Source organism: Dasypus novemcinctus, chromosome 7 (genome assembly GCF_030445035.2).
Source record: "Dasypus novemcinctus isolate mDasNov1 chromosome 7, mDasNov1.1.hap2, whole genome shotgun sequence".
Classification (NCBI taxonomy): domain Eukaryota; kingdom Metazoa; phylum Chordata; class Mammalia; order Cingulata; family Dasypodidae; genus Dasypus; species Dasypus novemcinctus.
This window is the reverse complement of record NC_080679.1, coordinates 1812116-1826096: the sequence shown is the minus strand read 5'-3', so window position 1 is coordinate 1826096 and position 13981 is coordinate 1812116. Positions and strand designations below refer to the sequence as shown.

The window sequence follows — 13981 nt, the reverse complement described above, 5'->3', positions numbered from 1 at the left end:
GCCCCCACGGCCCCTGACACGCCCCCGCCCTGGCCCCGCCCCTTCGGCCCGGCCCTGCCTCTCACGGCCGGAACACGCCCCAGCCGCCCCCAGGGCCTGGCCCCGCCCCTCGCCCCGCCCACCCGGGGCCTGGCCCCGCCCCCATCCCGCCCACCCGGGGCCTGGCCCCGCCCCTCGCCCCGCCCACCCGGGCCTGGCCCCGCCCTCGCCCCGCCCACCCGGGCCTGGCCCCGCCCCTCGCCCCGCCCCGCCGCGCACCTTGAGCATGGCCTGCTGGTCCTCGCTGTACTCCACCTGCGCCGTGGACAGGTTGAGCACGAAGCGCTCCACGGCGTCCCTGTCGCTGTTGTACATGTAGGCGTAGGGGCGCCGCACCACCACGAAGCGCTTGGCCCAGCCCGCCGTGTGCGGCTCCAGGAAGTGCAGGTAGCCCTTCTTGGAGACGATGGGGCTGCGGGGGGGGCGGGGGGCAGCTGCTCGCGGGCCACCTGGGAGGCAGGTGGGCGCCCCGCCCCGAGCCTGCCGCCCCCGGCCCGCGCCCCGCCCGCGCCCGCCTCGGAGGAAGAGCGTGCGGGACGGCGCTGCGCGCGGCTGGGGAAACGGGGACCTCGAGAGGCCGAGGACGCGCCACCGGCCGCGGCCCCCACGCACCTGACCCGGACCTCCTGGATGTCGGGCACCAGCAGGCGCTGCGGCTCCTTGTCGGCCTCGGGGGCGCGGGCGGGGGAGGGGGGCTTCCGCGCATCCTCGGGCGCGCGCTCGGGCTCTGGGCTGGCGGGCCGCGAGCAGGGCTGGGGGGTCCTGGGGAGGCAGAGGGAAGGCCCGCGTTCCGGCCAGAGGCTTCGTGCAGGGCCCGCCCTGCGCTCCGGGGCCCTCGCCACATGCACCCCTCCTGGAGCCTCCTGGGGCCTCCCTGCTTGTCCCAGGAGTGTGGGGAGGGGTCACCTCTCCATCTTCAAATTCAAATGAAGGCAACCTAAGGTGGTGGACTCCAGGGGCATGGGTGGCAGCTGAGGCCACTGGCACCCGGACCTGTGGCCACTGGACCTGTGGTCTGGGCAGGGGCCAGCCCTCTTCCCTCCTCCCCCTTCCTCCCTCCCTCCTTCTCCTTCCTTAGATGCTTTTAAGGAAAATTTGGCAACTGAAGCAATTTGAGACATGAGTAAACGTGGCCGCCTCCCTAGGGGTCAGCCCGCCCCCTGCAGTGTGTACCCGCCTCCGTGGTGGGCATTGCCCTTCCTCCTGAGGGTTCAGGAGCCGCCCGGGCCAGGGCCGGCCTCTTTCCGTGCCTGTTTTCATTGCCCAGTGCGGTTGGTAGGAATACTCAGCGGAAAACGCCTCTGAGCGCAAGAGGCCATGCGGGCCACGTGGGGGCAGGGCAGGCCCGCCCACTCCAACCCCACCCTGGGTGGTGGCCGTCACGACCCCCCGGCCACGGCCATCCGTGCCCTGCGCTCTGTCCCCCAAGCCGCGGCCCTCGTCCTTGCTCAGCCCGGTGCCGGAAACTTCTTTGCCAAGCAGGCGCGCCGCGCTCACCTCAGGTCAGCAGCGTTATAGCGCCCCTCGACCAGGGAGGGGCAGGTGGAGGAGGGGGTGAGCGTGGCCGCCCCGAGGGGGGACATGGACGGGTCCCGCAGCAGGGTGACAGACATCTCCGAGAGCTGGAAGAGAGGAGAGACGGCCGCCGCCCACAGCCCTCAGCGCCCCTGTCGGCGTCCTCTGGAGCTCATGTCAAGACGCAGCCACCCCTGCCAGGCCCCCAGGCGCCACGCACACACGCCCGCGACCTCTGGCCCGCGCTCTGCATGCCGTGGCTCCAGGGCCCACAGAAGCCTCCCGCCGCGCCCTCCCGAGCAGCCGCCCTGCCCACCTTGCTCTCGCTGGCGCTGCCGCAGACGTGGCTGTGCGTGTACTCTCTGTTGAAGGTTGTGCGTGAGGAGGCGCAAGCACTGCGGGGGGACGGCGTGCTCAGGGGGAGCCCCCGAGGGCTCCTCCAGCCCCTGCCCCCAGCTGGAGCCGCCCCCGCCTGCCGTGCGGGATGCAGGCCAGGGGCCGGCCGGGCAGCGGCCTGGGCTAGCCCCGGAAGGGGGGGGCACGAGCTCTGTCCACAGCCCCCACCTCGGGGGGCCGCTGTCCAAGCCCCGAACTCCAAGGCAGGGGCGGAGGCACGATGACCCTCCCCCCTCCTGGGCTCTGACCCCCGGGGGCTAGCTTGGTTGGGGGCAACCGCAGGAGCTGCGAGGGGGCGCCCACCCCGGCCCTGCTGCCCCACCTTGACAGCCAGCTCCCGCTGCCTCTCGCTGGGAGCCTCCAGGGGTGACGGGCGGCCCTCGGCCGAGAGTGGGGACGAGGCGCCCGACGAGCTGCGGGAATCGGAGTCCTCGCTGGAGGCCGGGGACAGCACCTCGGGCACAGGCCGCTGCGTGGTCTCCAGCTTCTCACGCAGGAGCAGGTAATGCCTGGTCTTCTCCACCTGCCGGCGAGCGCCCCGCTTACCCCAGGCGGCGGCGGGGAGCTCCCGCCCCGGGGGTCCTGGGAGCAGCTCCCTCTCCCAAGATCTCGCGGCCTTCTGCGGGTGGACCAGGGAGCAAGAGGCCCAGGTCCAGGGCCATTACGGGGCAGCCCCTCCCCAGGCCGGTCCAGCCCTGCCTCGTGGCCCACTCCGGGCCCTCCTTCCCTCACGGCCTCAAGGCCATGGCGCGCGCCCACGGCGAGGGCTGGACCCGGGCACCGCACGCCAGGCCCCGGGGGGCCCGCGGCGGGTCTCACCTCCTGCAGGAGGCTCAGCTTCTCCAGTTCCCACTGGTGGTCCAGGATGAGGCTGTCACTCCGTGGCCTCCAGCCCGCCAGGTTCTCCTCGCCACGGACGTAGGCCACGGACGTGTCCAGCACCCGCCGGCGCCGCCGCTGCATCCCTGAAATGGGGCACCCGTGGCGTCAGGCGCCCATCCGGCCACATCCCTACCCAAGGGGTGTCGGCCTCAGGACTGGAACTTACCACCCCCCACAAGGCCCCCAGCAGCCCGTGGGGGCTCCCAGATCACTGACCCACTGGGGAGACCCCGACTCCACCTTGTGCTCCTTGGAGCAGCCGGGCCTCAAGCCTCAGGTGGGGTCCCCGGGGCCTGGGGCCTCCCATGACCCCCGACCTGCGGCTCTCAGCAGGCCTACCAAGCCAGCGGGAGTGACCCGAGCCCCCCAGCAGCCCCCGCCTCTCCCAGCAGAGCAGGCAGGCAGCGCGCCTACCCTGGGCTGCCCGCGTCGGCCACGTGGCACAGGCTGAGCTCGTACACGCCCGTCACGCGGTTGCTGCAGGGGCAGAGGCAGGGCGCGCGTCACGCAGAGGAAGGGGCCCCACGGGCCACTGGGCACTGCCTCCCCAAACGCAGACGCGCGGGGCCTGCGGGCCGCAGCCCTGCACACCACCTCCTCCCTGCGGAGCTCCCTTCCAGCCCCAGGGGGAGGAGGCGGTGGGTGGCCCCCGTTCAGAGGCCGAGGGGCTGCGGCCGGCACCCCTCACCACGGCCCTCGGCACTGCCCTGGCTGGGGGTGGGCGAGCCATCCCCAAGTCCCCAGGGTCTGGCTCGGCAGCCCCCCGCAGGGGGAGTCCAGAAGCGCTGACTCCTGCAGGGCCGGGCCTCCTTTCTCAGGACCCCTGGTCCCACCGAGGGCCCCTGCCAGCCCCCGCCGGCCCCCACCCGGGCCTGCTGGCCACGGGCCCCTCCCCGGGCGAGTGGACAGGTGACTCCAGGACGACCTGGCATGGGGGTGGACCCTGGAGTCCGCCTGACCAGGTGTGGGGGGGCACCTGTGGGGTCCCCACTTCGGGAAAGAGCGTCCCTTAGTACCTGGTTCATCCCCCCCCCCCCGCCCCGAAGGGGGCAGGAAAGGGCTCAGGGCACAAGGAGGAAGGCTGGCCTGGTGCTGCCCATCCTGGGGGGACTGTCCCAGGCTCTCCCTCCCCACAGCTTCTCCCCCTTCTATCTGGCTTCTCCCTCTCAGTGGGGTGGGCAGTCCCCGTGGCCTGGTTCCTGTGGCCCCCCGGGAAGGCAGGGCCCCAAGCTGCTCCAGGACCAAGCATGAGGGGGCCCTTCTGAGCCCACCCTGCCGGCAGGCCAGGGCCCCTCATCTCCCCGTGGCTCCGCTTCCCGCCGGGAGCGCAAGCGGTGTCAGAGGCAGGGCCACGGGTGTCCGTGCTGGACTGAGCCTGAGCCGCTGCCCGGGCGGGCGCGGCCGGACCTCGGGGTGTGGGGTGCGGGGCTGCTCGGGGCTCACCTCTCCGAGGCCCGCAGGCTCCCGCTGCCGAACAAGTTGCGGAAGGAGCGGGAGGCGGGCAGCTTGGCATCGCGGGAGTGGAAGACCATGCAGATGTCCTTGGAGATGACGGCCGGCTGCGTGCAGCTCTCCATCTGCGGGCGGAGGCGGAGCTCGGCCCCGCGCCCCGCGACCCGGCCCTGCCTGCCAACCTCCTGCCCGGCCCCAGCCCACCCCAGCGCCAGCGAGCAGGGGACCCAGGGGCACCCCAGGGCCCGGCCTCTGTTCTTGGCCGCGGCTGCTGTGCCGTGAGCCTGGGCGACACGCGGGCACACAGAGCGGAGGGAGACCGAGCTGGGCCCTGCCTGGGCACACCCGCCGCAGCCCACAACGCGGTAGAAGACGACAGCGGCCGGTGCGCTGACCGCCAGGCAGTCCTTTCTTTGAGGTTTCCCGGTCGCCATACCGCACGGGTGCTGGCGTGCACTGGGTGCTCGTCGGGGCCCTGGTCACTGTTCCCTCAGCCCGCCCCACCGCCACTCCATGGCACGGCCACACACTGCCCCATTTGACAGGCGACGGCTGGGGCTCTGGGGAGAGGCGGCGCTCATCCACACTGGCTTGCTGACCGCTGACCCCACACCTCCCTGTCCCTCACCACTGTGCCCACCAGAACTGTCCACACCCCCAGCCTCCTATGCCATGAAGTGGGGGCACAGCCCAAGTCTGGCCATGGCATACAGGCTACAGACCCTGGGGTGGGGGGAAGGGAGGGAGGCTCGTTCCCCATTTGTGCTCCCTGGTGCCCAGATGCAATGTCTGGTGGGGCTGCAGCCATCCTGCAACCCCAAGGACAAAATCCACACGGTCCAGGTCGTGGAGCGGCTCGGCTCTGAGCACCGCTCCTGAAAGCACACGAATGCGCCCCAAGGACTGGAGAAGTCCTCGTTTGCTAAGCACCGCGGCTCCGGGGGACCAGTGGCTGCGCGGGGCCCCGGGCACAGCTCCTTGCCTCGATGTAGGCGGACAGGGTCATGTAGATCTTCTCGCGGTAGGGGGTGACGCGGTTTAGCAGGAGGGAGTTGTGCATGGAGCTGTCCCAGGCGGCCTCGAACTGGAAGAAGGTCCTGCAAGGAGCAGAGACGAGGTAGGAGACGACCGGCGCGGCCACTCTGGACGGGCGCATGCGGGCAGACAGACAGACAGTCGGGGCGGCCCACGGGGAGGGCCACTGGGGCCGGGTTCCGGAAGCCAGGGCGCAGTGCCCGGCCAGGCAGAAGGCCTGAGGAGGGTCTCCACGGTGCCCCCACCCCAGGGCCGGCCACCTGCCACTCTCACCCTGAGGCTGGAATAAGAGCAGGGGGAGGGAGAGAGAGGATGAGAAGGGCAGGGGGAGTGAGAGCTGGGGGGAAAGGGGGGGCTGCAAAGACGAGCGAGGGAGGAAAAGGAAGGTGGGGAGAGGAGGATGGGGGGGAACGGAGAGCGGGGGGAGGGCGGGGGGAGGGGAGGAGCGGGCCCGCCCCACCCCAGCCTCGGTCTGAGCAGGTGGCGTGGCTCCTGGGTCCGGGGGGAGCCTGGCCCGGTGTACCCGGCCCTCCCGTGGCCCGTGGTCTCCCTCCACGACCCCCCGTCAGGAAGGACCCCGGAGGATGCTTCGAGGGGGAAACCAGGGCGGGTGGCCGCAGGCCCAGGACCGCTCATTCCCGCTGCCCTGAGGCCGATCCCCGCTGGCTCCAGGGGGCCCCTGGCTCAGACCTGGAAAGTGGAGCGAAGGGAAGCCAGTGGCCCCAGCCTCCCGGGGCAGCCCCGGCCCGCCCTCGCGGCCGCCGTTCCAGGCAGGCGCTGCTCGGCCCCGCCCGGACCCCCCCTCCAGCGGACCCCACCCTCGAGCCGCGCCCCATTTCCTTCGAAGCATCCTCACAAAGACACGGTTCAGACACGCAAACACAGAGCGGAGCAGCCGCCACGGCCCCCGCCCGGCCAGGCACCGCCAGGAGGGGGTTCCCCCCATGGGGCGGGGGGGCCGGCAGCCGGGGGGCCGTGGCCACGTCGGGCAGACACAGCGCTGTCGCCGCCCCGTGGGCTCCACTGAGCAGGACACGGAACCAGGCGGGGGCCACGGGCCACAGCGGGACACACGTCACGGAAGACACACGTCACGGAGGACGGATGAGGGGACGGCGGGCGTTCAGAGGAGGGGTGGGGAGGGCAGGGAGGGCGGGAGGAGAAAGGAAATTTAAAAAGCCAAGAGACAGACCAAGCAAGTGCGGAAGAGAAAAGTGAGGTTGTACCTAGTGTCACTTCCGAATGAAACGCTAGAGGAGGCAGCCCAGGACACACGGACACACAGAAGAAATTCACACGTCAGAACAAGCGCGTTCGCACGGAGCCCGGGGACAGGCCAGCCGCGGGGGAGACGGGCGCGCGGGCACGGGCCCCGGCGGGGGGCAGTCGCGGGGTCTGCCGCTCAACCGTCCCACGGAGCCCGAGGCGCAGCCGGCCCAGCTCTTGCCGGGTAGGGGGCCCCAGGCCGGCAGCGCCAGCACCCACAGACACCCCCTGCAGCCCCGCATCTGCAGGCCCCCCGTGCCACGATGGCCGGCCAGACCACCAGGGGTGCCGGGGCTGAGCCGCCCAGGTGGGCCGCGCCTCGTGACCAGCCGTGGCCCCGCATACCGGGCCCCCGGGATCCAGGGCGGGGGGGGGACCTCGGCAGCCCCCGTGGGCCCCTGCAGAGGACGGTCTTACAAAGGCTGCTGGCGAGACTCGGAGCAGGTGACGGCGGGTCTGCCTGGGGTGGTGCAGGGGCGGAGGGGGCAGCCCACCCACGTGGGTCCCCCCACCCAAAAGGCTGCCGCCACGGGGGACAAGATGCATGGAGGACCACTGACCGGTGCCTCGGCCCCATAGTGGGAAGGGAAGCCGAGGCCCAGAGAGGCCAAGGGGGGCGCACAGGGCACCCGGACGGCCACACCAAGCCCCCCGCCCCGTGAGAGCCTGGGGCCTCCCTCGGGCCCGGGGCCGAGCTCCCCACAGCCCGGCCGAGACCCTCTCTCCTCCCCCCTCAGGTGCGAGTCCAAGGAGAACCATGCGGCCCAGGTGCTTTCGGCACACAGGCCTCCAAGTGGGCCGCCGGCTGGCAGCACCAGCGCTGCCCAGAGGCTGGCTGGAAATGCAGAGTCCTGGGCCCCCATAAGCGGGAGAGCGAGCCTGTGAGCAGAGCAGCCCGGGTGGGGTGCCGTTCCGGGCCTCGCCGGCGCAGCTTACCCAGCATCCTGCGGACCCTTGGTGCTGGCCCCGAGGGGGCAGGACCTGCCCAGCCCCCACGGCGGCCTGGACCCCGACCACGGGGGCCACACCACGCCCACCTAAGCACTACTGCCCAGTGCCGGCTCCTCTGCCCTCCGGCCCCCCAGTCTGCCGCGCCCCCTGGACCACATGTTAAAGAAGGGGCTGCTCCCAGCAGGAGGCCCTGGAGAGGTCATGCTGGGGGGAGAGCAGGTGGCAAGCCGAGGACCCCCCGATCATGTGGCCCATGCTCCGGCCCCCACGCTGGGGCGGCGGGAGGGGTCCTGGGCCAGGAGACGGCCTCTCGCACGCCCAGGCTGCCCCTCGGGCCGGGCTGTGGGCTTCCCGGAGCACACTCCTGAGACAGACCCCCCGCCACCTGCGTTCAGCGCCAGGACGCAGCACGCAGGGGCTCAGTCGGGGGGTCCTTCCTCCTTATCCGGCACCTCAAAAATGCTTTTTCAACAGAGAACACCCGTCCATGCTACAATATTCACCCGGTTTCTTGCTCAGGTAGGCACCTTGGCTCGTGGCCCTCGTGGGCCGGGGCGGGGAGCATGGGGCGGCCACACGTTTGGGAACAGCAGCTGCGGGGCTCGCCCTTCCTTGTGAGGAGGGCAGTGGGCAGCTGGGGCTTGGCCCGGCTCGCTGTCCCCACTAGCGCCTGCCAGGAGCCTGGGTTCCTCACCCGCCTTGGCCTTGCACGGAGCACCCTGCTTCTCGGGCCGCAGCACACGGTACCGGCTAGGGTGCTCCAGGCAGCTCCATCGTGGGTGCCCTTGCAGGGCAGGGTCGGGGAACCGCTCCCTGACTCTGACGCCCATCTCTCCCCTACAGCGTCACGGCCGTCGGGACCCGCTGAGAGGGCCGGGGTGGCGGATGGCGCCGCTGAGGAACTGCAGCCGCCAACCTGTGCCCCAGGCCTAGCCAGGAGCCCCGGCTCGGAGGGGCGGTGTAGACAGTGGTGCTTCAGGAGCTGCCTGGACGCTCTGGGGAGGGCGCTGCAGGGGCGGTTCTGAGCCTGAGCCCCGGATCACACCACGGCGGCCTCTCCTCTCCAGAGGGTCCACGGTCCCAAGAAGGAGGGACGAGAGCGGCCGCCGGCCGGGGCAGGGGCTCAGAACCAGGGAGCTCTCAGCACCTCAATGCGGGGCGCATGCAGGCCGGGCTGGGCGGGCTGGGAGGGCACGCGCCCCACACACCCCCGTGACCAAAGCCAGCCGCGGGCATTTGCACCGCGCGAGCCACAGGGGACAACGCACGCGCCGGCACGGGGGCCGTGGGCGGGGGGCTGGGGGTGTCAGGAGGTGGGGTCAGGGTCTGGGCAGCTCCCGAGCCCCCGCAGGACCCCCGCACCCCATCTGCCGGGGGCCTGAGCTGTGCTCAGCCAGGGCCGCGTCCCCAGCGCCTGGCCTGCCTGCGCGGGAGCCGCCCAGGCCCGTTCCGGGCTCCTCCCATGCCCGCAGCTCGGCCAGGCCAGCTAGCCCCTCACTCGGCACTGCCCTCCCTGCTCCCCTCACTCGCCCTCCTGCGTCCGCACCACTGGAAGCCCCGGGGCAGGGCGGCCTGTCTCAGCCACGGGAACAGACGATTGAGGGAGTGAGCGAATGAAGGAGGGCATGAGGGAGTGAGGGAGTGGAGGACTGAGGGTGTGAACGAATGAAGGAGTGAAGGAGTGAAGTAGTTTGGGAGGGAAGGAGTGACGAAGTGAATGAATGAAGGAGTGAATGAATGAAAAAGTGAACGAAGGAGTGAGGCAGTAAAGGAATGAGGGAGTAGAGAAGTAAGTTAACAAGTAAGGAGTGAATAATTGAAGGAGTGAATGAGTGAAGGAGAAAATGAGTGAACAGTGAGTGAACGAAGGAGCAAGTGAATGGACTGAATGAAAGAGTGAATGGATTGAGGAAGTGAGGGAGCGAAGGACTGAGATTGTGAATAAATGAAGTGAATGAGTGAAAGAGGGAGTTTGGGAGGGAAGGAGTGAAGAAGTGAATGAATGAAGTAGTGAATGAATGAAAAAGTGAACAAAGGAGTGAGGGAGTGAAGGAATGAGAGAATAGAGTGAATAAGTTAACAAGAGAAGGAGTGAATGAGGGGAGTGAGGGAGTGAAGGAGTGAAGGAGAAAATGAATGAAGAGTGAATGAATGAAGGAGCGAATGAATGAAGGAACAAGGGAGTGAGGAGTCTGGGAGGAGGGCGGGGTGCGCAGGCTGGGCCCGCCTGGCGGTCCTGGGTCCCCCTGGCTGTCCTGGGTCCTAAACCTGCCTGCTCGGCCGCTCCCTGCTCCACGCATGCGCACGGGGCCTTGGGCCGCGCTGGCACTTGGTCAGAGCCTTGCCAGGCTCCCCCCAGGACCCGAGCCGGGGGTCGACAGCCCTGCCCGGCCCCTGCCCTCGTGCACTCGGGGCCCAGCCCCTCTCGGCCTCCAGGCCCGTGCCCCACCCCCACCCGGGCCCCTGCGCGGGTCCTTGCCCCTCAGAACTAGAGCCTGGGGACTCGGGGCTGCGCACGGGGGTGTCGCACCCCCGCCCCGCGGGTGCCCTAGCTCAGGCCCCTGGCGTGCCACCTCTGGGCTGGGGCTGCCTTCAGCTATGCCCTGGCCAAGCGCGCGCTTTGCCAGCTCTACGGGACCCCTCCTGGGGGCTGCCCGAGCCCCCCCAGCGCGCCGAGCTCCCCCGAGCTGAGAGCAGACGCACTCGACTCAGCCGCAGGCAGGCCGGCGCTCGCTCCCCATGTCCGGTGGTGGGGCCTGGAAGTTTCCGTGTGCCTGAATTAGGGCCCCCTCCTGGGCACGGAGCTGCACAGATGGGCTCCTGGAGTGGCTCTGCGCCACAGGTCCACACAGCACGCCACCTCTACCAGGAAGCCCTCCCTGACTGCCTGGAGAGGAGGGCTGGCTCTGGCCCCACAGGGCTGAGCGCCCACCTTGTAGCCACGCTCCGCTGCAGATCCCCCTCCACGAGCCCAACTCGACAAGGTCCCCTGCCCTGACACAGGGTCCCAGGGGGATGGCACCTCCTGGGCGCAGCGTAAGGGCTTTCTGGTGCTCGGTTTGAGGATACAGCTGATTGTTCGGGAAAAGCTGACCCAAAACCCCCATCCACAGGCTCTGTCCGAAATCCTCCAGGGGCCCGGGAGGTCGTGGCCTTGACCCTCCCGCAGAGCAGACCCGGGTTCTCACGGACAGCCCCGGCCGGCCCGAGCCAGCTCTCCGCCGTGCAGCCCTGCCCCTCCCCGGGCCTGGCCAGGGCGCGCGGGTCTGGGTGTGGCGAGCGCCGGGTCCCCAGGCCGGTGGCCCGACCGCCCTCCCTGCACCGCGCTCCGGGCTCCCTGCTCCACGCGCTCGGCCCCCTCCCCTTTTCTCTTTCACCTTGCAGAGTGGGTGGTCCTCACGGGCCAGAGCAGGCAGGGGCGGCCCTGGCGCAGGCCAGCATGCAGGGGACACCGCGCCACGCGCAGGGGCGGGTCAGCACGGTGGGCAAGGCTCGGGGCGGGGTGAGCGGGGGGCCAGCCAGTGTCTACAGGAGGACAGAAAACTACCAAAGCAGCAAACCCGGGGGGCGGGAGGGGCTCAGCCACGAGGACAGGGTGGGGGAGCAATAAAAGGGAAAAACAAAAGAAATATTCCAGGGAGGAGAAACAGAAGATGGGAGGAACACAGGAGAAAAGGTGAGCAAGGAGATGAGGAATCCAAAAGGCTGGAAAGTAGAACGGATCTCGGGGTCGTGGGGGCAAGGTTGGGGCGCGGGGAAGAGGGGGGAGGAGAGAAGAGGCTGAAATAAAATCAGGGAGACAAATGATACCTAGGCATGTCCGAATCAAGAAACTGCCTGCAAAACACAAACGATCACAGTTAGTGGCGCAGGGCCGGGCGGGGCGGCGGGCAGCGCAGCGGGAGGGTGGCGGGGGGGGGGGGGGAAGCCTGGCCCCCGCCCTCAGCCACAGGCCGGCTCCAAGCTGGGGGAGGCTGCAAAGCGGGCACCTCTGAGTGAGGAGGGGAAGGCGAGGCAAAGCGGGGGCAGCCCGAGGCCCCTGAGATGGAGCCGGCTGGGGCCTCCTGCACCTCGGCGGCCATGCGAGGAGCGGGTGGCGCCCCCACGCGCCCCCAAGCAGCCAGGGCAGTCACAGGCTCAGAGGACGGGGCCCAGCTACTACCAGGGAGGCCAGCGGGGGCCTCGTGGGCCCAGGGGAGGGATCTCAGGCCAGCGGCTGGCTGGGACAGCACCTGCGTGGGCGGGGATGGGGCCAAGCGGGGGCCGGCGCAGCCAGGGGCAAGGTCTACGGCCCGTCCACGGACGCGCCCTCCTCTGTCCCTGGGCCTGGAGCCTCGACCCCAGGAAGGGCTGGAAGCACCCCAGAGCTAGCCGGTGGGCCGGCCTGAGTCCTCCCAGCCCCCGAGGCCGGGAAGGAAGCCGCTTCAGCAACAGGTACGGGGTCAAGGCCAGGGTTTCGGGGCCCTCAGGAAACGGGGCGAATCTGTTTGGCCAATACGTGCCAGCCTGAGGCCTGGGCACCCAGCCGCCCCCTCGCTCGCCCCCCAGGCACCCTGTGGCCTGAGACACCCCCAGGGGTCCACAGCAGCCGCACTGGCCTGGGAAGCGAAGCCAGGAGCCACGTGGGCTTCAGGGCAGGACACGGGGACGGGGGAGGCCCAAGGAACACCCCTTCTTTCTGGCCCCACAACTGCCCTCTCTGCCCCAGGAAGCTGTGAGCTGTAGGGCCGAGGGTCAGAGGTCAGAGGAGCACTGGGTGGCTCCAGGCTCCAGGCATTGCTCCGCAGACACACGTCCTGGGGCCAGGCCCTCCCTGGGCAGTGGCCGCCATTCCCGCCCGGGGCGGGTGGGTTCCCGGACTGTCCCGGGCCCGCTTTCTGGTGGAGAAGGGGGCGGAGGTGCCCCTAGGCCCCTCACGTGGCCCCAGCACCCACTCCCTGTTCCGCTCCCCACCCGAGAGCTCTCCGCTGCCGGCGCCGCCCCTGCTGGCCCAGCACTCGCCCGGCATTCTGCACCCAGGCTCCCCGCCCACCGCAGACACGGGCAACGCTCCTTGGGGAAGGTCCCGAGGTGGGGCTGGGACCAGAGCCACCGCTCCTGCCCCGGCCGGGCACTGCCTGCACCCCCACCCTGGGCCCCTGCGCCCTGCCCGGCACCCACCCCAGAGCTGCCTGTGGACGGTGCCCCCAAGGCTCAAAGGCCAGAGTGGTGCCCAGGACCTGTAGGAGGCCAAGCTCTGTGTGGGCACAGGAGCCGGAGCGGCAGGAGACGCCAGGACGCTTTTCCTTCTGGGAGAGCCCCCTCTCCAAGCACGCTGAGCCCTCAAGGATGCTTTTCCTACACACCCTGCCACCAGGCAGCCGGCGGAGAGACGCAGCCCCCAGGGGCAGCGCTTCTGCATCGTGAGCCAGGTAGGGCCCGGGAAGCGGCTGGGCAAGGCTGAGCACCCCCTCATGTCCCCCAAGCTCTGGAAAGCCGGCTCCTCAGACCCAGCAAGCTCAGCGGGACCTGCCACCCGGGAAGCCGGCCCTGCAGCTGGACGCCCGGGCAGGGTGGGAGCCACGGTCCACAAGCCACCCCCTCACACATCCCACCAACCCTGGCAAACCCTGTTCGGAGCAACCGGAGCCCGGGCAGGGGCTGCCTTGCCAGGGGCTGCAGAAGGCGTTCTCCAGGCTCGAACGCCCTGTCCACTGCCCAGGGCCAGGCCAGGTGGGACCACCCAGGCCGTGGCCCACGGCTGCAGGGATCATGGGTCAGCCAAGTGGGATGCACAGGCCGTGGCCGACGGCTGCAGGGATCGTGGCCACCCCTGGGAACCAGGGAGGAAAAGGCCAGTAACAAGGAACATGCGCTAAGCGGTGACCACGATGCCAACCCGGGAGGCAGGTGGACGGAGTCCTGGAGCGCCCAGCGCCCCTCAGAACTGCCTCTGGCCCTGGCCCTATGGCCCCAGCTGCCAGAGGCCTAGGACCCCCGTGGCTGACCGGTCCTTGGGATAACAAACCTGCGTGTGTGTCCACCACCACGTGCACCCACCAAGCCCCCACACTCTGAGGACAGGACACAAGATGATCGATCCGGCCACTCCCACCCGACCCCGCGGAAGACAGGGGGGCTGACGGGCATATGCGTGCAGGGCGGGCGAGCGTGTGGACGGGCGAGCGTGTGAGTGGGCAACTGCACGGATGAGCAAGAGTGTAGATGGGCATGTATGGGGACGGGTGAGTGTGTGGATGGGTATTAACGGAGAGTGAATGGGCGACTGTGTGGGTAGATCGTGTGTGGATGGCTGAGTGTGTGGGGAGCGAGGGTGTGGGTGGGAAGGTGTAGACAGGTGAGTGTGTATGTGGATGCGCAAGTGTGTGGACAGGTGTGTGTGGGTGGCTTGTGAACAGGTGTGTGGATGGTGAGTGTGGAGTAAGCGTGGATGGCTGCTAGGGGA

The 13981-nt window shown here is 69.9% G+C and overlaps 1 protein-coding gene across 1 annotated transcript in view; it reads right to left on the bottom strand.

Moving 5' to 3' along the window:
* The window catches only part of KIF1A (kinesin family member 1A), a 92531-nt gene that overhangs the window by 3827 nt on the left and 74723 nt on the right, over nt 1-13981 (bottom strand). The window contains 12 exon segments of the mRNA XM_058299749.2: nt 259-451; nt 652-801; nt 1537-1661; nt 1871-1927; nt 1929-1949; nt 2273-2473; nt 2770-2918; nt 3251-3309; nt 4276-4409; nt 5267-5381; nt 6546-6569; nt 11347-11373. Coding sequence (XP_058155732.1) covers nt 259-451; nt 652-801; nt 1537-1661; nt 1871-1927; nt 1929-1949; nt 2273-2473; nt 2770-2918; nt 3251-3309; nt 4276-4409; nt 5267-5381; nt 6546-6569; nt 11347-11373 — 1255 coding nt within the window.